At 41.9% G+C, this 24004-nt stretch overlaps 1 protein-coding gene across 2 annotated transcripts; it reads left to right on the forward strand.

Moving 5' to 3' along the window:
• PLCXD2 (phosphatidylinositol specific phospholipase C X domain containing 2) lies at window positions 401-23144 on the forward strand. 2 transcript variants are annotated; one of them, XM_021401086.1, is made up of 4 exons: window positions 401-1143; window positions 13068-13528; window positions 14674-14813; window positions 17145-23144. In XM_021401086.1, the coding sequence occupies exons 1-4, from the start codon at window positions 1011-1013 to the stop codon at window positions 17305-17307; spliced, it is 897 nt and encodes a 298-aa protein (XP_021256761.1). In that variant the 5' UTR covers window positions 401-1010; the 3' UTR covers window positions 17308-23144. The 2 variants fall into 2 exon arrangements, with proteins under 2 accessions (XP_021256761.1, XP_021256750.1); XM_021401075.1 differs by having other exon boundaries at window positions 470-1143; window positions 14572-14813.

Here is a 24004-nt window from a genome sequence, read left to right on the forward strand (position 1 = left end):
CAGACTGCACTGTTAATAACCCCTGTTCTCTGACACAGGCAGGCTCTGTGTTGCTTTCATTGGCATGGTGGCATAGAAAGAGAAGAACAGCAGTGATTTCGGTAATTTCACGGGGTTACTTCAGCGCAGAGCAGAGGAGGCTGAGGGGAGGCCTCATGGCAGCCTGTAGCCCCTCACGAGCGGAGCGGAGGGGCAGCGCTGAGCTCTGCTCTCTGGTGACAGCGACAGGGCCCGAGGGAAGGGCATGGAGCTGTGTCAGGGGAGGGGCACCTGGGGGTTCCGGACAGGTTCTGCACCGGAGGGCGGTGGGGCCCTGGAACAGGCTGCCCAGGGCAGTGGGTATGGCCACAGGTGCTGGAGTTAATTAAGTGTTTGTACACAGACATAGGGTTTGGATTTTGGGTGGTTCTGTGTGGAGCCAGGAGTCGGACTCGGTAATCCTTGTAGATACCCTCCAGCCTGGGATATTCTGTGATTCTGTGTTGTGGGTCTGCTGTGGGCACATTTCCTGGGGCTGGGTCTCAAGGAGACATTTAACTTCTCCCTCACAGACAGACAGGCAGTGAGAGCAGGGCACGCCGGGAGACACCTGCAGGTATCACGATACGTGTGCCCTGTCGTGCTGCGAGAGAACGGAGGAACCGCTAGAACGGCACCGTTTGTGCTCCACTTGTGACTTCCCATGACAGCCCCACGTACGCTCCGGCCCAGCCAGACCGCGGCCTCCCACCGCTCGGGGTTTCGGTGCGAGGCCTCTGCCCTCTCGGCCACACCGCAGACCGGGGCGGGGCAGCCAGCGGGGCGGCCAATGATCGCGGGGCGGCTGTGACGGCGGTGGGCCGGGCCGTGCCGTGCCGAGCCGTGCCGGCCGGGCCGCACCTGTTACATAAGGCGGCGGGCGGCCGCTGAGCGCCCCGTCCCCGGCCGCCCCTTGCCGTTGCGGCCCGGCCTGGCAGGGGGCTGCCGGGCGGCGCTGTCAGGCTGCGGGGCGGCAGCGGCACCAGCCGGGGATGAGCCCGCCGGGCGGTAAGGAGGGCGGCCGGAGGCGGCGCCGGGTAGCCATGGCGGACGGCAACGCGGACTGGATGGGCTCGCTGCCGGCGGCGCTGCGCAGCTACCCGCTCTCCAACCTGGCCATCCCAGGTGAGGCGGGGCGGGGAGGGAGGCGGGTGGGCTGGCTGCGGTTTCCGGAGCCAGCGGGGCCCATGGGCCGTCCCCGAGGTGTTGGGGCCGGTCGTGCTAGGGCCTGAAGCAAACCCTTGGTGTGCGGGCAGCCTGGGCGGGCGGTGGGGTTGACCTTCCCTTCCAGGCGGCCGGGGCCATGGAGAGAGTGGCCAGGTGTCCCCGTAGGTGGTGGCCCTCTAGCCTGTTGGGCTGTCTTCCTGGTTGCCTTCCTCCCTTTCGGTCTTACATAGCAGTAGAATGCGTTGAAATGTTTGTCTTCTCCTTTTATTGCTTGCCCTGTTGGGTAAGATGATTGGTATCTTGAGTCAGTTGTCAGTTTAAAGCAGTCTGTCGTTCCCAAATAGTTAATTGCTGGGGTTTGTGTTGCCTGGTGTAGCAGGCCAGTGAGCATGGTGCTACCTAGAAATGCACTGTTAACTTTCGTGTGTTGACCTGTGTTGAGAAGTTTGTGCTCAGGTAACCCACAGTGTTCACATCACGGCTTTGCAGACGTTCTGTAGGTATTTGGGTCAGATCGTTTTGGTGTTGTGCTGTGTGTTCTCCCATTAGGATTTGCTGTGCTTGAGATTGTACAAGTTAGCTTGACCTGTAACAAACACACAGAAGGCCTCTATTGAGAAGTTAGAGCCTTGTTTCTCTGCAAGATGATTTCCATTTGGAATGGGATGTCTGGTCTTGGGATTAAATGTATTAATGCTGATGATAGTCCTAAATAGCCCTTCCTTCAGTTAATCCCTGAACTATGACTTGATGCTTTTGCTCTTCAGAAGCTAACTAGGAATAGCATACTAGGAACCATTTTTTTTCCACCTTTAACTCCCATTTAAGCATAAGTTTTCGAAGATGGAATTCTTAAAGATGCTGTTCAAGTTTAGCTTGTTGTCCGAGAACTTGTGAGTAGGGGCTTATATGAACTCCATCTGTTGCAAGAGAGGAAGAAGGACTGGTAAAGATGCCACTTACAGGATCTTCTTTCTTTGTCAGCTGAGTTTAAGAATAACTAACTCCTAGTTGCTCCTATTGACTCAAAGTTTAAGAAATTGTCAAGCACCATTGCTTTCACTTTCAGATGGATAAACTGACAAACGAGTAAGACAGCAGATACCTCTGAATTTATTTATGAGTACAGCTGAATTGAATCTAAATTAAAAATCTAGTATTAAATCCCAGGAGGGAAGATTTTAGGGGCAACTACTGTGAGCAGGTGGTTCTGATGCTGGCCTCTGGTTGCTAGTGGTAGGCTTCCTGATAGTAGCTTGATTTTTCACCATAGTGCATTAGCTTGTCAAAAACATTTAGGTACATGTCATGTAGAAGGCACAGGGAGATGCTTCCCTACAAACAGAGGGGCTTTCTTTAATCTAGCAGAGATGACCAAATGGCATTTGAAGCATGTAGAGAAGAGGATATGCACTTCCTGTGGAGTACCACAACACCCACTGCTGTATTTCCTGGTGTAGAAGATTGGAACAATTCAAAATGTGGTTTTAAGAGACACTGGCACTTTTTCCCACTTGACAGTAGCAAATGCATGGTTTTTTGTAACTGTGTTCATTTAAACAGTGAGGGGGCACAGAAGGAAACTTCTCTACTTCAATGTTCATATACTGTTTGGGCTGGCTGCAGATTTTGAAACTTGTAGCATGGAGATCATTCTTGGCTTTAGTGAACATCACAGTGTCTTTGTGGCTGTAGAACTTCAGTTTCAAAAGGTTAAGTGATGGGCAGTGGCAATGCATCAAATTTGCAGTGGAGGAGCCAAAATAATGAATTCTTATTTCAGTCATGACATGCTGCTTTTAGAATGAGTAGTGTATTTTTGTGGGTTTTTTGAAGTTTTTAAAACACCTGCACCAACTTTGACTACACTGCATCTTCGCATCTCTCTTCTGCATGTACCTTGGGTAAACTATGAATAAAGTCATAGAATGGTTGGGTCAGAAGGGACGTTAAGATCATCTAGTTCCAACCCTCGTTCTGTAGGCAGGGACACCTCCCACTAGACCATGTTGCTCAAAGCCTGGTCTTGAAAGTCTCCAGGGAGAGGGCATCCACAACCTTGCTGGGCAAGCTCTTCCAGTGTCTCACCACCCTCACAGTAAATAATTTCTTCCTAATATCTAGTGTAAATCTACCCTCTTCCAGTTTAAAACCATTTCCCCTCATCCTGTTGCTACGTGCCCTTATCCGAAGTCCCTCCCCAGCTTTCCTGTAGATCCCCTTCAGAAAATGGAAGGCCACTATGAGGTCTCTTCAGAGCCTTCTCTTCCCTGGTCTAAGAGCCCCAGCTATCTCTCGCTGTCCTCGCAGGGGATTATTCTTTCTTATTTTTAGTTCTAGTCCAGAGATTCTTCTGCTAGAGTGGATTTTTGGTTGTCAGAGCGACCTTTATGGGAGCCAAGGTGATGTTACTGGCAGTATGCAAGGAAAGGGTTATACAAAACAGTTTGCTGTTGGGACATCTGTTTACAGATGCTGAATATCAGTGAAGGCCTGTGGCATCTTCAAGAAATCTGAAAGGTAGGCATCGGCTCAAATGAGAAGCATTTTGATCTGTGTGTAATACCTGTATGAACATACGACAGGTGTGGCTTGATTTTGTCCATTTCCTATGTGTTTGCTTTCACCACTCGAATGATGGAATCAACTGGTTTTTGGCTTTTTTTTCTCCTCCTTCCTCCCAGTCTCTTGTTGTATGCAGGAGTAGGGGTGCAGTGCTACTGGTGCCACTGGTGCAGTCAACGCCCTAAAACTTGTTTTAGCTCTAAATGAAGTCACTAATCAAAACTCTAAAATGATTGTTTTTGGACTTTTACCTTACCTGGAGAAATTTAGTATTTAAAGATAAAAATATTTTTATTTTTAAGAAGTGCAATTTATTTGCAGGATGGGACTATTCCAAATGAAATAATTGCTAATATGCACAAAAAAAAAAAAAACCTCACTTAGGATTAAGTTGGTCTACCACATCGCAAATGGTACAATTTAAGTTACTCACTTGTGTGAAGCAAGGGTGTTTGGGTAGCATTCTTTACCTCGTGTAAACAGTTCTGCTTTTGGAGCTGTGTGTTTTCATCGACTTTAAAGGTAGCTGTGATCTCTGGGATTCCTTTTTAACCAAAGCTACTCAGTTTCCCTGAATGTGTTGTGAAATGTGCTACCTGAGGAGAGAGGAAGTCATTATTTTCTGTTTGCCCAATTCTAAGAAGCAACTGATAACAAGTAGTGCTCAAGATGGGCATTCTGTTGGGTGCAGCCATCTAGTGCTTACATGCTGATTTAATTCTGAACCCAAAATAGAGGGACACTTCAAAAAAAAAAAATTAGTGTCATCTACAAAAGCTTGGGTATGATCAGTTCTAATATTTGGGCTTTTCTGGGAAAAACTGGGGACTAAATTCTAAACCAGCTCAGTGCCATCTAAGGAAAATTGTCGAGTTTTCATGTGTGGTGTAGTGAGGAAAGAAGTCTTGCAGTGAAAAATTGAAAAATGTCAAGTAACTGATATGTCATCCAATTGTTTGTGTACAGTATTTTTGACAAAATTAACTGTCATTAAACTGTGACCTTATGTGAAGCTCTAGAGAATTTTTTTCTAATTATGTTCTGGACTAATCCTCTTTGAATGCAAGTTTAAAATGAGCTCTTGAACATGCGTTATGAATGTGACCCTTAGCAGGGTAATGCATAGTGTTGTGCATGTATAGCATTTAGTTTAATTTCAAGCTATTTTGCCTTAAGCAATTTTATGGAACTGCACAATTCTGACACTTGCTTCTTTCCTTACCCATCTCTTGACCTATACGTTTTCAGAAGGTGGGGGAAAGGGAGAGGTTTGAGAAAGAAGGGGACAGACTCTTTAGCAGGGTCTGCTGTGTTAGGACAAGGGGAAATGGCTTCAAACTAAAAGAGAGGAGATTTAGATTGGATATAAGGGAGAAGGTTGGTTTTTTGTTTTGTTTTTTTTTACAATAAGGGTCGTGAGGGACTGGAACAGGTTGCCTGAGAGGTGGTTGATGCCCCATCCTTGGAGACCTTCTGGATATGAATGTGATGATCTAAAAAGTGACAAACGTGTTTTCCCTTGGCTTTTGGTAGTATTGTATTTACTTAATTCAGTGTGGCTTATTCCATCTTTGAATTATAAAGAGCTGTGATACACAAAGTACACATGCCTGCATTTTTTTATCAGGCTGTGTGTCTGGATTGATTCCCCATTTAGGATGGCTAGCTGAGAATTTTTTTTCCCCTCAATTCTGTTTTTCTTTCTCCTATAGAGGAAATTTACGATCAATTAGTTAGGGATTTACTGGTACATGGGAAAGTAGGAAAGCCCTTTCTTGCAGGAGCACCAAGAATTATTGTAGGTGCTTCTTTTTAATCCAGCTAAGCCACCCGAATGCCTCTTGTCCCCTTCTTTCATTCCTCCACTCCTTCCATCTCTCATCCCCTTAAAATAAATAAAGGGCAAATTTTGGCCCATACCTGTTCATCCAAGGGTGAATGAGTGCCTTCAGCAAGCCAACTTAATGGAAAATTTCTCTGACGGTGATGGTTTGGGGGAAACTTTTTTTGGAGAAGTAGTTCCTGCCAGAGATGCTTCTCTAGACCACTGTTCATGTGGTCAGACAAACCCCAGGTTAAGTGCTGGAGCACGCGCTATCCTGAGAGGATGAGAAGAATAATGTGATCTGTCATGGTGCTGCCCACTCAGCCAGGAAAGAAGAACAGGACAAATGGCTGTCTCTAAAAAACACCTGGTGCTGGGGGAAAATTAAACTTAGGTGAGGATGAGCTTGAATCCCAACTAATTTTAGCTGAAGTGTTTGGAGAAGAGAGCTTACAAAAAAAATGGAATGAAGTTTTTTTACTTTAGCACTTTGAATTGCGGTATTAAAGTCAATTCACAGTGATGTTTGTCCTAGATTGTAAGATCTCTTTTTCAACATTGAAAGAAAAGCTGTGTTGTTGGTTTAACTTGCTATGTTTAAGACTGATTTGAAGCACTAAAAGTTTAAATTATTCAGATATGAGTACATAGAGAAGTGTAGATAATGCTAGGCAGGATGTGCTGCCGGAGTGGGGTTTGTGAGCAGTCTGCCCCTTGGGAGAGAAATGGAGCAGCTCTGTCGTAATTGCTTCTGACAGGGCACAGAGCTTTTTTGTCATGGCGCAGGGATCCCGGCTGGTATATTAGCACTTCCTGTGAATGTATGTGATAGCGTAGCTAGGGTGTCATCTCAAAGCAATGCAGAGCAATTAAGACATGGCTCAGTTCCTGTCTGCACCAGGTTGACTGACTGGTGGAGAATTGCCCATAGGATGCTGGGCTGTAGGTAGCTAGAGCTGAGAGCTGAATTTCAAATTTCCAGGAACATTTTGTTAGCGTTAAAAAAAAAAAAACCTTGGCTCAAACGTGGCTGCAATGTAACTACATTGGAAAGCTGAAACAGTTGAAATGTCTTTGCCTGTTTTTCAATGATATCTGGGGAGAGATGTGTCCTTGGCCTCCTAAAACAGATAAGGTTCATCTGCTGCTCCATGTTACTGCTCTAGTGAAGCTGCTTGATTCTCCCTACCGCGTGCAGTTTCTTAATTAACTATCTTTGTAACTTCCAATTGAATAAATTTCCATAGTTTGTTCATGAGCATGTCAGTAGCACTGTGGCTGAAGCTTTTGTTACTATGTGTCCCTGTTTCCACCTCCTGATAAGATTGCCCAAAACCCTGACAGAGAAACCTAATGGTTTTGAACTGACTGATCCAAGTCCTACAAAATGATCAACCCTGGAAAACAGAGCTTCAGGCAGACTGTGCTGGGCAGGTGGGGTGTCCCTGAACTGGTGGGATCTCACGTGGCTGCTGCCACCTCTTGAGCTGTGGGCTCCAGCCACCTTTGCTGTCCTGAGTGGTTAGCGAAAGTCCTGTGGGCACCTTGTGTTTAGCAGGCCAAACTGAACTCAAGTGCTCACAGGTGATGAAGCAGCAGCCTTGTCCATCTGAAAGCTGGCCACTAGCATCTTAGGAGATGGTGATGTTCTTTCCCCTTTGATGTCTCAACCCTGAGGCAAGTGGCTGAACTTGCTAATGCAGCAGTCATCTTGTTGCTGTGTTCCTGGGCTTGTGTGCAATGTGGACGTGTCTCCTGTGAGGAAAAGCAGTGGCAGACTAATGTGTTATTGTGTTTGAGGCAGTCTCGCACAGACTTCTGTCTTTCTCTCCTTACATCATTTGTTCCTCCCTAACTCTGCCTTGCATCCCAAAAGGGCTGGGGGGAAGTCACAGAAATCCTCTGGCAGGGAGAGGAAGTTTTCCTAAGAGGATTTGATCTCCACTAGGCTCTCTCCTCTCTAATGAAACTGTATTAATAATACCAACAGAATTCTTTTAGAATTGTAGTTAAATATTAATGTGTTTATCTAAATAGTTTTAGGTTAATAATTTTCAATAGGATGCTTGTTATTCCTGTCTCCATTCCTTTGGCTAGGCAAATGAAAATGAACTATTCAATTTGTTTTTCATTAGTGAAGAGCTTTTAAGAAGTTAATCTTTTGATTAGAAAATCTGGATTGTTAATGACCTGAATCCTGAGGACTTCTAGGCTCTGTGAGGCACTTCTGTTTATCCTATTTTCCCTCAATTCTGGCGCATGTAGGACATTTGGTTTAGAAGAAGGCATGTGGGCTTTAATTTGCTAGCGTTTGCATCCCTTGTTCTTGGAACTTGGTTGCTATCCTAAGTGTCTTGGCTATGTAATGTTTGCTACTCTGTTATCTGTGGTGCTCTGTAATGTATGGGGAATGCACTTCATATGGTGAGCAAAGCTTGCTCTAAGAAGTCTTGGTGTCAACTACAGCTACGGCGATTCTTTGTCCATAAATGACCCTTTAATGCCTTTAATGGATTGGTACAAGTATGTTGACTTCACCTCTCAAGAATGTTTAACATTACACGAGGGGTTTTCTATCATTTTTTTCCATCATGTTAGTATTTATTTAATGTGGAGATCAAAACAAATTACTCTGATTCAGTTAAACTCAATGACTATGTGCTCTCCTGCCGTTCTGCTTTCTTGGCTAGCCAGGTTTTTGCAGGAGGTGTCTTTACCTGCTGCATCTGACTAGTCCTCAGCCTTGCAACCAGAGAAACTACTAATGCAACTGTAAGCATGCTTGTATTTAAAAACAAGCTTGTCTTGCTTTCAAGTAATTGGCAGCATGCGAGTAGCATGTTGTCTGGTGGAAGATATTTGCATGTTGTGTGCCATATTCATACTTATAACATCCCTTGAAGGTAAATTTGCAAGCTGTGGGTTTGTAAGGTGGCACTGATTCCTTTCCACTGCATCTGTACATGGAGAAAGTAGTGGTGTGGAAACAAAAGAAGATCATGCAAAGAGATACAGCCGGTAATTGTTGAAATTCAAGGCTTAATAACATTCTGTTGATAAATGTCATTGAATTACTCTGTGTGTTAATTAGGCTATCTGTGACCAAGTAGCATGACAAATAGAGACAGTGGAAAGTTAAGACTTTGCTGCAGATGTGCTGATAAAAGGCTGCTTTCTAACAATTAGCACAAACACTGCAGCAAAAAAAGCCATCCCCAACGCTGAAATACAATCTATTTAACATACAAATTAAATTGAGTAGCAATCTATTTACATACAATTAACTTGGGAAATTAGTGTAATGAGAATAAAAAGGGGTTTAAAGATATGAATAAAAGTTAATCCGCAGTTGCACTTGCTAGGGTAAAATTAAGTGAGCTATCCATCATTTTAGCAATTCAATATCTGAGATACTTTTAATACTTCAACCTTCCCATCTTTGTAAGATGAAAAAAATGAAACTAAAACAGAGCAGCTGTCATCTCTTACTCTGTAAGAGCTGCCAGCAGTTTTTTTTTAAATGTACAGACTCTTTCATACTTAAGCTTCCTTCTGTATGGTATGCCTTTGGTTTCTGGAAGGTGTGAGCGCAGCATTGGTACTATGTCACTGCAACCCTTCCTGAGCTGCTGCAATCTGAATGTTTATCCATTGTCACATGCAGTGATTCCTCTTGAGTCACATCAGTGTGCAGCACGTGCAAGAATATGAAGAATATGCCCTTGAGGTAACTTGGAGTAGGGGATCTAGCCTCTTTCCCCTAAAGGACAACGGTAGACAAGTTTCTTGGCTCTGCTGTGCCTCCTGACTTCTCAATTTAAGACTGAGGTTGCTCACAATCGACAGGTATAAGGAATAGGTTTATTGAATCAATAACGGTGTAATTGATATTTAAGATTTTTAGAATCATCTGAAATGTTTTGCTGATGTGACTTTTTTTTTGCTCTGATCAGTGACTGCCATCCCCTTTGGTGATACTATATCATATTATAGTGTCTGTGTATTTTCATATATACTTGTATTAGGTTGTAGTTGAGAATGTAGCTAGCAGCTCTCACGCTGAGCTCCCAGCAAAATGCAGCTGGTGTGCTCCTTGTGTCTGGTGTAAGCTCTTGCCTTTGCCTTTGAGACTGTATAGCATTGGTGTTATTCATTATGCTTTTTCAAAAAATAATAATGCTCAATCAGGAACCAGGCTGGCTCATGCCATGGCTAGAGAGTGGCTAGGTCTTCCATGGGGTTCAGGCGTAGAGAGGAGTGCAAGGGATTAATTTGACATCATGCAATCAGCTTAAGATGTAGTTTAACATCACAGCTAAGCTATATTAAGAGTCAGTGGCTGAGCTGGTAACATAACACAATGATCTTAAGTCAGAGAAGGGCTTGGTGGATGATGTGAATCCTTACCTACCTTTTAGCTCTCATCCCAGCATTCTCAGTAATGTTGCTTCAGGTTTCTCGTTGATTTTATTTCCTTCTTACTGAAGTAAAAGTGTTCAGACATGGCCTGGGTACTTCTCACAGTAGGTGGCTGGCCTTCTGTAAATGGCATTGAGGAATCTGGCTGCATTCCTGCTGTGTCTTCCCGTCCTCTGTACAGATGATACTACCCTGTGCTGTAAGGGAGGTAGTCCTCTGTTGAAACAGAGAGCTTGTTTTTCAGATGCTCTAAGTTCAGATTCTGCTTGTTTCTATCTTGCTTCTGAGATTCTTCAGCTGATGCAGTACAGGATTTTTAAGTATCTTCTCTAGCTAGAAGCATTGTAACGCAGTTTAATTTCCTTAAATAGCTGCCCTGTGGAGGAGACAAGTTCTTACAGTATGTGTTGAAAAAGCTGCGCTATGCATTTGGCTTTTTTCTAATTGTTTTCTACAGCTCTAAATAGAACTTGTTCTGCAGTACTGCAAGGAGAAATTTGCTTTTTGTACCTCTCCATTTGCCTTAAATGTGGCCATTTGCAATGCAAGGAAGCTTCTGTAGCTGTGAAATATATTATCAGACTTAAGAAAACAAACTGTTTCTTGGCTTAGATTCGCTTAGGCAACTCCTTAAAAGTTGACAACAACGTATTTGATGCCAGATAAAATTGTCATTCTGTTCATTCCGAAGTCAAGTATCAGTGTCACTGTGTGAGAGGCCATCGCAGCAAGTGACTTCTCTAGACAGAGTTCTTTGCACTATCTTGATTATAATAAAAAGAAAATGGTTCTTATGGCTTTATTCTAACAGAGACCTAAAGGAAGAAATTAGAGTGAATAGATAACTTAAAATAAGAAAAGAAAAAATAATTACCAAGTGACTTACTGAGAGGCAGAAGACTATTCCCTTGCAAATGAAGTCTGCTTTATAAATATTGTAGAGGATTGAAAGGCTCATTGTGCTGTACAGGGAGGTGTGTGAAACTTCAACGCTTGTGAATTGCGGCTTCCTTTTATGAGCAAGGCTTTGTATGGCACCTTCTGAAATGTCTTCATTACACATTTGATCCTGTATTAGTGATGCAGTATTTGTTCTGGGTTACATATTTGGGGGTGGAAGAAGCACTCCCAAACTGACAGCTACTTCTTGATTTGGTTTATTGTGACAGCTTTTAAAAACAGCTTTTTGTTACTTGTCACTTGTTTTTTCCCCATGACTGAAGGGAAAGCCACATAAGAGGCATGCTTTTACAAGGACTGGGAAGGACAGAGGAGGAGTTGATCAGGAATTATTTAAGTATTCTTTTATGTACCCTGGAAACAACATTTTACAGTTCCTTTTCAGAACTTTCAAACTAGTTGAAATTCATGCAAAGAGGAGTACATTTAAGCATGTTGTGAACTAGTGCTTGGTCTTTCCTTCCGTCTGGATTAAAAAATCCTGACAAGGTAATCCAGTTGAGATCATAATCTTATTTACAGCTCTGACCTTGCGTGGCAAGAAATGCATGAGCTTTCAGGTGAGCACTTGTACACAAATAAAAGGCTTGGATAAAGGGGGGCTATGGACTCAACTGTTGTCTTAATCTAAAACTCCCAACTAGGGTTTCTGTAAAGAGCTGTAGAGTGAGGTAGAGAAGGAAATTGTGGAAAAACTAAGCCATAGGAGTAAGGAGAAGGAAACGGCCATACAGGAAAGGAAGAGACAGATGCAGGCAGCAAGGTGTGGTGTGACTGCAGCCGTCAGCTGGAGGAAGAGCTTCTTGTGCTTGAGCAGAGGATGAAGATGCCTTCCCTGCACTTCACCAGTGGGCTTGCAGGATACAGGTGGGGTTTGTCTCCATGGAAAAGCTGCTGTCCTGAAGATAAAAAGGAAAGCAGAGATGTTTAGAGTTTCTGTAATATTTTCTAGATAGAGTTTCACAGAGAAGTCATGCCTGGACCAGTTGCAGCTTGTTGGCTAGAATGCAGGTGACTATTGTAAATAGTTAGAAATGCCCTGAAATCCTCAGCCTATGGTAGATCAGCATCTGCCCATCGTTAGCTTTTGACTGTCCCAATAATGAAGGAACAGATATACTGCTCAGTGATGGTCCTTCACTGACTTGACTCAGCTAGGGATATTTCTTTATCTTGCAAGCTCTTATTTTGGAGGGGTTTGTCACTTCTCAGTTTTTTTTTAATTGCATATTGAATTTTGGTGTTTTTTTTTCTGGTAAGCAAAAAATTCTTATTGCAGCTGCAATTTCTTTGCCAAGGTGCATGTTAGTTCAAAGAGCGTGTGCTGATAGTTTTGACTGTGGGCCTTCCTTTTGATGAATTCTATATTTGTTGTATCTGAGGCCACTGGAAGTCACTGCCAGGTTGAAGAGAAATTGATGAGCTTGTTCAGCAGTATCTGAAGACCAGTTTAAGATGAGACTCCAGCTTGATTGAAAGAAAATCTCAGGCTTAACTGGTGTTACCTTGAACTCAATTGTTCTACCTCTGAGTTCAGCCAGTCTTCAGCCACTCTCCAAACTACAGATCAGTTATTTACAGTTTTGGAGCTAAAGTGAAGCATTCTAGTGAAGCACATGCACGTTAACATCCTTCTGTCTATCACATGAATGAAGAATCTCTTCCAGAAGCTTTGAAGTAGGTCATGATTGGATTTACCAGGTACAATGAAAATTAAATCTGTGATTTTCCTTCAGTGAAATTGGAGTCCCATCTTAAACCACTGATACATTAGGCTCTAGGGAAGCTTTGGGGGTAGCTTGACAGCTTATAGATGGAGAAGGGAGTTTGGATGGAAGTTTTCCTTTACCACTGGTGTTTGCCTTATGGTTATAATTTTTGTAGTGCTTTGATATTCACACGAGAACACAGTTCAAACTCAGTGAACTGTACATTGTTTTTGTACAGTTCAGGAAAAAGGGAAAATAAAGTATAAAAGCATCATCTGAAAGAGGAAGAGTTCTCTTCTGTGGCCCTGGTGTGCATGTATGGCCTTTTTTACTTTACAAGGGTGCATGCGCTGATTTGAGTCCAAGTTCTTTGAAAACTAACTATTCTTGGTTTTATTTTCCAGGATCACATGATTCTTTCAGCTACTGGGTTGATGAGAAATCTCCTGTGGGACCAGACCAAGCCACAGCCATCAAACGGTTGGCCAAAATTTCTCTAGTTAAAAAGATTATGAAGAAATGGTCAGTAACTCAAAACCTGACTTTCAAAGAGCAGTTGGAAGGTGGGATCCGCTATTTTGATCTTCGTGTATCTTCCAAGCCTGGGGAAATAGGACAGGAGATTTACTTCATACATGGATTGTTTGGCATCAAAGTATGGGATGGACTAATGGAGATTAACACCTTTCTTGAGCAACACCCCAAAGAAGTCGTCTTCTTGGATTTCAATCACTTCTATGCCATGGATGACAGCCATCACTTCTTCTTGATCAACAGGATTCGCTCGGCATTTGGATCTAAACTTTGTTCCGTAGAGTGTGTAGAATACGTGACGCTACAGTACATGTGGGAAAAGGAGCATCAGGTGGGGGAAGGATCCAAATTTTTTTTCACACTCAAAAGATTCAGATTTAAATAGATAATCTGGGTAGGATTCATTCTGAGGTATTGGCCCAGGGGCAACAATGATGGCTGACAAGCTTGCTGGGGACTCCTTAAATAACTATGATAGTATGCTTAGGGCCCTGCACTCCTTACCTTACCTGTTTTCTTTTCTGAGAGAGCATGTTGTGCTATCTACTGAGGATATAATAGTGTCATTTTTTGGTGTATTTAAAGTACATAAGGTTCATCATGACTAAGGGAGGCTCTGGAACTTCTAGCTGCTTTACAGCCATCCACATCAATAGGGGCAGGACTAAATGCCTCTTGTCTGCAGACTGAGAGAACAGGATTTCAGTGACTGCATGTAATTCTTAAACTACAAGTTAGGTGAAATTTTGAGGAATTCCTCTGAACTGGTGCTATTAGTGCTTTGCCTTGCAGGTCTACTGGGCTCCAAAAAAGAATCATTTGTAAGATTGGTTTTCAACAGTGTCGTATCTTTGTGCTACCCTCTTACAGAGAGCCACCTTACAAGGCATAAAATACTGATTTCTGATTTAGAGAAGGTTTTGCTGAAAACAAGACTGACTTTAACAAGGTTTCACTCTCAATGTTATTAAAATACTGGATAGCCCAAAGTGTTTTAGCCATTTAACAAAAGTTACATAGAAGATGTCAAGATAGCTAAAATCCTTAACTTCAGTGGTTATATTCTCTGACAGTGCTCTGAAATGCTTTTTAAGCAGAGTGCTTAGAACTGACATTTCACTGTGCTGCTGGCCATTCTTTCATTTTTAAACTGATGACCCTTAAAGCCTAAAGCAATCCTGTCCTCACAGCTAATATAAACGATCTCCATCCCTTGTTAGTAAATTTATTGACGGTTGTGACTCAGGAGTAATTTCTTTGCTCTTTCACTGCTGTGCTAGCTTCAGGAGTAATGCATAAACCAGTACTCCATCCTGTTTATAAATAGAATAGTTAATAATTATTTATCTTCTCTTTTTTTCTTGTTTCTGTTAGGTACTTATTTTCTACCACTACCCCTTGTATAGAGAATTTCCCTTTCTATGGCCAGGGAATAAAATGCCAGCACCATGGGCTAATACGACCAACGTGCATAAGCTCTTGCAGTTCCTGGAGACCACTCTTGAGGAACGAAGTCGTTATGGGACTTTCCATGTTTCTCAAGCAATTCTCACTCCTCGAGTGAAAACTATTGCACGACATCTAATCCGTGGTCTGAAGAACACACTTGTTCATAGGTAAGGACTTGTCTTGATTTCTCAGTTCGTTGCTTAAAATCTTTCATGTTGAAATGACACTGGGTAAGCAAGAAACTTTCAGGCAAACATTACAGTAAGACTTGCTGACTGACCTTTTAGGAAGCATGCAACTCTACTTCATTACTGCTGTGGGTTGAGATATTTGCAGTCATTAAAAATCAATAATTATTGAAAATAGAGAAGTAAAAGGGTATATATTGTAAGCATATGTATGTTTTCTGGTAATTGGAGTTCTTGGAGTGTGATCCCACAAAACATGAGTTTGTTTGCCAAAAATCACCAAAATTCTAACAGTCCTGGTAGAACCCAGTCTCCTGGCTTATTGTTTGCCTATTTTGATGTCACTAACAGATTGTCTTGCTATAATGATATTAAATTCTAAATAAATTTGTGAATGGTGTGCACAGCTGCCTTAATTGGCTCTGTGACTCTCATTGTGATGATCTCCACAACTGTTCTTAATGTTAAGCAGTGAGATAAGCACACACATCTATAGCAGCTGGTTTGTGTTTACTTCTTGGGAGAATCATTAGTCATATTATTATTATTATAAGAGTATGACTTTGAATCAAAAGTCAATGTAACTTATTTTCTTTAAAAGCCTTTCTAAAAAGAGCAAGTGCTGTAGTTCAGCAATCACAGAAGTTGCCCATAGAAATACGGACATTCCAGGTAAAGTGTAAATCGTGTGAATTTATGGCTTCCTTCCTGTTTAGAGATATGAGTCAAGTAAGAGATAGTTAAATGCAAAACATGTTTGAAAACATGGTCGGGTATCCTCTTTGGGCTTGCTCTTTGCCTTTATCGGTGTGTGATCAACATCAAACACTAGATGGTGCTCAGGTGCTTTAGGACTGGTGCTTACTGTCACAAGTTGCAGGAATGTAAATATGCATGGTTGGTAGGGATACTTAACAGAGAGCACAGATCTAACTTATACCTCTGTAGAGTATATTTTATGTACTCTTGTCTTGTGGTTAAAGTTAGCAAGATGACACTGAATTTCTGTTTTCAAACTAGTAAAGAGTAATTTTAAAAAAATGGAATAAAGAAGCAGTTTTGTTTCAAGTAATGTCTGGCAGAAACCTGGGTTTTTAGCCACTGAGAGGCTGGAAACCCTGCTCAGCTTCCTCCTGCCCCATCCTATCATGAGCAAAAACCTGTCTGAAAAAAACCTAAAATAGAGGCCACTGTTTGCAAAGCATGATGGCTCCTGTGCACTTATACATGCTAGCTGATTTGTATGCACAAATCTCTGCAGTTATGTCTGCTTTCTCATATGGAAATTTTGCCCTGAGCATGAATATTTAAGTGTTCTGGAGCTCTTGTTAGAGGAGAAATGTACAGCGTTCACACTCAGCTGACTAAAGTCTGTGTCTCCTCTTGGTACGAACACCACCTACTCTTTTACTTCTCCCTCTTGTTCTTGACAAGTTTCTTTTTCTGGAGCAAGAGCTGTGGAAGATCTTTGTGGTTTTTTTTCCTCCCTGTCCTTTCGGCTAATCTGTGTGCCTGCTATCTTCTCATTGAATAGATGCATACTGTGGTGCTAATTAAAATAATTCTAATGCATTTAGTGATTTTTTTTCTCTGTGCTGAAAACTGAGATTTGCATACTGAAGTACAAAGAAATTTGTGCAGACTCCTGGCTGGCTGGCTGTCCAGGAAATGACTGAAACTTCTCCCCACTGTAGAGCTGAGACAATTCCTGGCACACCTCGTTGTTCTCTTGTTACAGCAATGTATGGTGGGATGCTTAGCCCTCACAGCACTGAGGGCGGGATCCAGCCTGGGCTTCCCTCCACCAATTGCTCTGGGTGGCTGTAGGGTGTTTGATAGAAGCACCATGTGTGCCATCCACAACTGCTTCATCCTGGCTGCCCTAAGGCAGAGGTGGGCACAGGGGCATCTTGTGCCAGATGCAGCTTTGCTCTGCCCCTCTGAGATGCTAAGCTTTTGGTTCGACATGTACTTGTTCAAAGCTGAACCAGGATCAAAACCATTGTGATGCAGCATTTCATCCTGAAGCACAATCTTACAGATGAAAATTGATTATTTTTTTTGTTTACCGATTTCATTTTGTATACCTATTAGCTCGGATTGATGACTGACCAATGTTCCTGTTTGACCACTAACAACTGCTTGCTATGTTAAGCACTCTTCTTTTCATGTGGGTTGCAATTTTGGGTGGCAGCTGTGACCTGATCACAGATGAGAACATAATTTGCAAGCACCTTGTATTGGAAATAAGCAGAGTGCCTATAGAGAAGTGTCATCTTAAATGTTTGTTTTTCTTTCTTTTTTCTTTAGGAACCTGCCCATGATTTTGAACTGGGTGAAAGCACAGAAACCAGGTGTTATGGGTGTTAACATAATTACATCTGACTTTGTGGAGCTGGTTGATTTTGCTGCTACAGTTATTGCACTGAATGACCTTCTTCTAGAAGAGGATGGTTCTTCAAGTAAATCCTGAATGCTGTGTCCCACTTGTACTCCTCAGTGAAGATCTTTCAATCATGCTAAATGCTTTTTTTTAAGTGAAACCTACTGTAATCAGTTAATTTAAAACAAAGTTTTCTAGAGGAAATGTGGTTTTAAAAAATCATATACAGGAGGTTTTTTCTCCCAGGGCTCTGTGGATCTGAGTGGAACACAGAGTACCGGCTGAGTGCTGCTGCATGTTTTTTTGTGGCAACATGTTTGACTAAGTTATGCACACATCTGCTGCAGCACACAGTGTTGTCTGCCTGCCAACAAGAGGCTGGCCTCTGAAGTAGATGTACCCGGTTACTGTACGTATCTCCTTGGTGACTAGACTCACCATGTTTGTGTTCATCCTGCTTTTTTTCAACTCAAGGACTCAAATCAAGGATCATCGCTGATCCCTTTGTAGCAGTTTTACCATTGCAGCCAAGACTTTTTTGTTCTTTGGCCACCTCAGGCATATCTGATCTCAGCTGGATGCTGCTCTTGTATTCGTCACACTGTTTTAGATGCTACCTCTGACTTAATTGGGGAGGGGAAAAATAAAACAACTGACACCCCTGTTGTTCAGGGAGAAGCAGTTGCTGCACTCTTGAATATCTTAAATATCCTTTGGGCCCAAGATGCAAAGACATGGCACACACTGTCTCTTTGGCATCCAAGCTCTCCTAAACTCCTAACTAAAATATTTTACTTCAGTTCTTTATTGTGACCATGATTTAACGTGTCTTTCTTCTGACATTAATTTGGAGAATATTCCTGTCCTTAAATTATCGGTATTGTAACTCACAATTCTGAATTCTTGTTGTGAGACAACTAAAACAAAAACCAGCAACCTTTCTTTGATGTGCTGGTCACTTTTTCTCATCCATCAAGATCTGTGAGGAAAATCTCTCACCCAGATAGTCCTTCTATGGAAGGAGGCGGGCTAAGTGGGAATTTGCTTGGTATTCAAAACAGTACTGATAGGGACTGCTCAGAACTGAGATATTGGATCTGAGTTTTACAGAGTGACAGTGAATTCCAAAACTGGACTCAAATGTTATGCTTGCAGTCAGAGCTCCCACAGTTATGTAGGAGGAATTTCCTCAGCTTTTACCCACTTGTGACAAAGTAAGCTGTATTCACAAGGGCTAGCAGGCATTGGTGCTGAGTGTAGTCAGGGTCATTTTTGTGTTGATGCACAACAAATGTGACCATGTGCTTGAGCCAATGAAGTCACATGTTGATACTTCTGAGCACTTAATTGATGAGCTGACAGTGGCCTCGTGGTCTGCTTATCTTGGGTTAAAAAAGCAACATTGCTGAGCAGATACTCCTCGATTGTCTTCTGAAACCGGCTGCTGGTGCACTAATTATTCAGTGGTTATTAACTTGTATTAATCTATTCATAAGAGAATGAATCATCTCTACGGGTATTTATTACTTATCTTATTCTGTGTATGTCATTGTGATGTGACAGCACAGGAAAAATTCCAAACCATTTTGTTTGTTTGTCACAACTTTGAACTCAGGACTTTTATCTAAAGGTTTGCCAGCCTTCCACATGAGCCTTGGACAAGTTCTGAGCAGACTGTGATCTGATTTATCTTATCTGCTTGTTGCATGGTTTTTGCTTGAGTTCTTTGCATTTCTTTTAAACTGAATTAAGCTGAATCTTTTTTTCCCTTGGGAGGTGGGGAGGTTCTGTCTTTCAGTCTGTCTTTCCTCCTGTTGAGCTTCAGTGAGGCAGGGGCAAGTAAATAAAGCAATCCTGGGGAAATAAAGCTCAACTTTCTAGTTTAAAATTTAGTTTGACAACTCCAGCAGCAGATTTTTATTGCTGTTTTCTTGTTGGTTAAACTCCTAGAACTTGTTCTGATCAGTGCTATTTTGTTTGCGCTGTTATTTAAAATACCCGTTTTTCTTCAGCTGAGTCTTGTTAACGTACCTTTAGCATGGCCAAAACCAGAACTCCATAATAGTATTAAATGTACAGATTCTGTTTCAGTGGTCTTCTAGCTACAAATTATCTTAGAGCAGGAAAACTTAGATTGGATGCTGATGAAGCAGAAATAAAACAATACATTTGCAGGGTTTCCTGCAGAGCTAGAAGACGAGAAGGTGAAATAGGTATGATGCTGGAATTTGACCCTTAATATGTTTTGTACTGTATATATCTACCTCAAAAGAGATTTATTCAGGCATATCTAATATTTATTTTGTGTGTGCAGAGTAATGGCTGTGTTCTTAGTCCTTTTGTTCTATTTATTTGAATAGAGATGTGATGATTGCAACTCAGGGTTTTGGTTAGGAATTTTTGAGTACAAACTCGAGTTTTTTTTTTTACTTATTTGCTGTTGGCTCTAGCCTCTTGAAATAGGACAGAAGAGTGCTAGGTATTAGGGGTGTTGTTAGCAGAGGGACAAGAAATGCTAAATAGCTTTAGGATTAATTATGAAGTATGAGGAGAAACTCTTCTGTAAACCTGGCCCCTCTGAAGAGGCTCATCTTGTTTCAGGGCAGTGCTTGGTGTTCTGCCTCTGTGAGGAACCTGACTTCCTTAGTAGGAAGCTGGCAACTGTCAGGTACAATCGCTTGCTGCGGGATATCTCCTGGAGATGCTCTGAGCAGTGTTAGTACTGATGTGTAGAACTGATTTTAGGGTATTTCCAAACTGTCCTGAGCAACAAGAACTGTCTTTCACCTGTTAAATATCATAGCCCACAACAAAACTGCTCATGTGATGGGCTCATTCCTCTCAGCCCCACAGCATATCCAGATTCCCTTACACACTGAAAATAAGCTTCTCTGTGACTTGTGTTTGAACTGCGGACTCTTATTTTCCAGTAGAATAGAAATGACAAGGAAGAGGTGACCTGGGCAGGAAATGAGGGTGAGGGAAGTAGGGCGGTAGGCTGCATCCAGATCCCATGCTTGAGGTGTGGCAGTGCTTAGTCAGGTTTCTGGCAGCAGTGGCGAGCAGGTCTGGTGGGTGCTGGCGGTGGGCACTGCTCATACATACTGAGAAGCTCAGCTGAGTCTTGCTCTGAGTGGGCTGCAGCTGGGTCAGGTGTGAAACAGCAAGCGGGCAGCAAGGCCTTGTGCGTGCGAGCTTGAGGGTAATGAAGACTGGCATTAGTGCAGGAGAAGGCTAAGGGATCTGTGTGGATGATGCAGACCTGCATCTGTTGAGCATGGTCATAGCTTTACTTGCATCTTCCCAAAGCAATTGGATTCACTTTTAAACAGTTTAGGTGGAAAACTCCCTGAGGAATTGAGGACTTGGTCATTTTGTAGATGCTGGGAGAGAAGAAGTCCATAAACTAATAGCTGCTTGAGGCAAAGTACTTGAAATGTGTGTTCTTGAGTAATTATTTATATGGCTTGTTATTACAGATTCTGTTTACTTTTTTTGCTGTTTCATGGCTGTCACTTCTATTCCTTGTGTGCAGATGCTGAATGCTGGGCACACTGGTGGTGTGCCTGTGCTCCTGGCACTGAGTGCTGCCATGTACAACCCTCAAGCACACCTGAGGTTCACAGACCTCTGCCCGCATCCTGGTAGGGAGCAGCAGGGAGATGAGCATCAGGAACATAGGAGTTGTAGTGTCTTACCATGTGCTTGTAAGTGAAAGTTAAGAATTGTAACTAACAAGATTTTCAGACTATTGATCTCTTAGCTCCTTTTTTTTTTATTTGGTGAGGGGGAACTGTGGTCCAATTTAACAATCATGGAGCTGAGAGTTGTAGTTTTTTGTTTGCTTATTTTTTTCTTGTTTTTCTGGTGTTTTTTTTTTTTAATTGGAGAACAAAAGGCAAATTCCCATTGTCCAAGTTTCTTTCAGGTGCTTTGCTGTGATGGTGAAAATCCCTTATCAGCACCATCTCCAGTGGGGTGTTTCAAGGGTGTGGTGGTCAGTGGCACATATTGGACTGGGGTAGCCGTCTCCTTATAATCAATGTTTCTACTAAACTGATGTTTTAGGGAAGGAAGGAACAACTGAGAAAAATGGGATCTTCTGCTTCTGACACCTATTTTTCTGTTGTTTTGATACTAAAATAATATGTTGGTGTTCAGGAGGCACTCATGCTATAATGATCAAGTTTTTAGAGCAGGGACTTTAGTTCAAAGTAGGGTGTTTGCCAAGGTATTTATCTATTGTTCTGATCTGGCTAAGCCTTGGAAATATTTTCCTTGTGTACCTGTCTCAGATGTCAGAGTTCATTCTTGCATAATTAGCAGTTCTAGTTCTAGAATTTTTTCTAATAAACATGGGTCATGGAGATACTGATTTAAAGTAGATTAAACATGACAGTGAGTTGACAGGGCATATGTGACTTGAGGATTACTTGAATATAAAATATTTATTAGTGTTCATATGCACTTTCAGGTAGACTTGAGCATATTATTCCTCATCCCTAAAACACTTCTGTGAGAGGACCACTTCTTGGGACAAAAGTTAGGCTGAATTTGTGGTGGTTGCTTTGAGTGCAGGAAAATTGTCCCGTGTTGAAGACCAGAACTAACCCAAAACTTAATTCAAAATTCATGCCATATCAAGATGTAGTCCTTTTAGCAGCGAAAAAGATTTTTTTTTGCTCTTCTAGGTGTCTGAAGGAAATTCTTCCACTGTCTGGTAGCCAGAGCATATACTGATGAAATAGTGGAAATCTGCTGGGTGCTGATGTTTCCAAGAATCCCAGTTCAGTTTGCTGACATAAGGCGCTATGGTAAAAGTTGAGTGTATTTGAACTGGCCTCCATTTATTAGTTATTTTACAAATAACAGTTCTTGGCTTAAGAAATCAGTGATTTTGTCAAAGCGCACAAATCATGCTCAGTTAGTTTTATTTGAATACAGATTTGAAAAGTTGTTCTGCAGTAGTGAAATGCTGCACCTGCTGTCACTGGGAGGTGTAAGTGCAGTGCGGGGCTTGCACCTTTCCTGAGGCAAAAGAATATGGGCGCTGGTCAGAGACCTTGCATAGGGCTCCTACGCAGCAGAGCACGCTGAGATCTGTTTTAACTTGAGCTGGTAGAACAGCCCAAGCAAATACCAAAGAGTGAATAGATTTTAAGCTAAGGATGTACATGTTGGGCTAATGTGGGTAAGAATGTAGCGTTCTACTTGGTCATAGGTAGATACACGACAATCTCACTAGCACTTCGGTTTAGATTGTTAAACCAGTCTCTATTTTACGTTTTTCAAAAAGTCAGGCCCTCTGGATGTCAGTCTCACTGAAGAAGTATGTACATGTAAACATTTTACTTTTTCCTACAAGTCTTTAATCTTGTAAACAAGCTCAAGCTCTTAATTGTAAGGCCTGGAATAGTACTGTCAGTTTAGTAGTTTGCTGAATCAAATTATGTTTCGTATTTCTAAATATTTACATATTGTGTTGTTCAGTGATACAGTGCTGCTCTTACTCTTTATAGACCTGTGATAATTTACTGTCTGTACCTCTCAAATTCACCTGTAATGTATTCTCAATTCTTAGGAAAAAAAGTACATTTATATCAAAGTAATTTTGATTCTTTAATTTTGCTCAATGTCAAATGTATTTTGTAATTGAATTTCTTGTGTTTATTCCCTTGATGGGAGGGGCAAAGGGAGCCAGACGAAGAAGAGTTAATTACTTGCAATTCATATGTTGTGCAATTTCTCTTCTTTCTTTTGGCCATTCATACTTTTATCAATTGGTGCAATTCAGTCTTATGGTACCAGGATGCCTCACTTGAACTGCAGATAAACTTGGGGTTGACATCTGTTTGTTTCTGCTTTATTCTGCATCTATATTGTTGGGGTTTTTAATCCTGAAAATAAAAATATCATGTGAGATAATCCCACTGTGTCTTCTGTGCTGTTGACTGATAAATGAAAATTGCATTGCGTCAGTTGCATTGATTGGGCTTGCTTCCTTTTTTCTAATGCAGGATGGTATCACTGAGAGAATCTATAAGCTCAAGGCTTTTTGAGGTGCCACATCTTGCTGCGCTCATGCTCCCTAGACAACAGACCTAGAATGTGCTTGGTTTTAGGCTGTGCTGAGAGCTTTTCAAAGTAGTGCAAATAGATTTGGAAACTGTATGCTTGCACCTGTATGCATGAACGGGTGCATCTCTGCCTGAACAAACAGGTAAAAGCATGCTATTACATGGGTCAAGTTTTGTTATGAAAGGCAGACAGATACCTTTGTGCAGCATCTATTGCCATAATACAGGTGATGAAGGTCCATGGTAACATTCTATTAGAAAATTAAATACTGATAATGATTCCCAAAGCCTGGGTGAATGTTGGTACTGGTAACCCAGTGGGATTAATGGGACTTGTCTTTAGGGTTACTTTTAGCTTGCTTGTTTCAAGAATGGGGGGAGGAGGGTGTGGGTGACACCAATTCCTCTTTGGATGGTTGACTGGTAGCTAGTAAGTACTATGTTTGTGGATCCTAAAATCCTGGAGGTAGACATCAAGAGTTCAGGGCTGTTCCTACCTATAGTCTTACACCTTGTAGTATGTGGTCATGAGCCAGACAAGATTAACAGCGACTCAAGTTTAATAACCTGTCTGAAATGTGCTATAGGAACAGGGTGTCCTACTTGGACTCTAAAGAATATTGGTAATTTGTTTTTAAATAAATTCAAGACAGGTTAACTAGCTTGCTGTGTGGCTTTTTTTTAAACTCTAGATATTGTTTTCCCATGTT

This window comes from Numida meleagris, chromosome 1, assembly GCF_002078875.1.
Source record: "Numida meleagris isolate 19003 breed g44 Domestic line chromosome 1, NumMel1.0, whole genome shotgun sequence".
In the NCBI taxonomy this organism is placed as follows: domain Eukaryota; kingdom Metazoa; phylum Chordata; class Aves; order Galliformes; family Numididae; genus Numida; species Numida meleagris.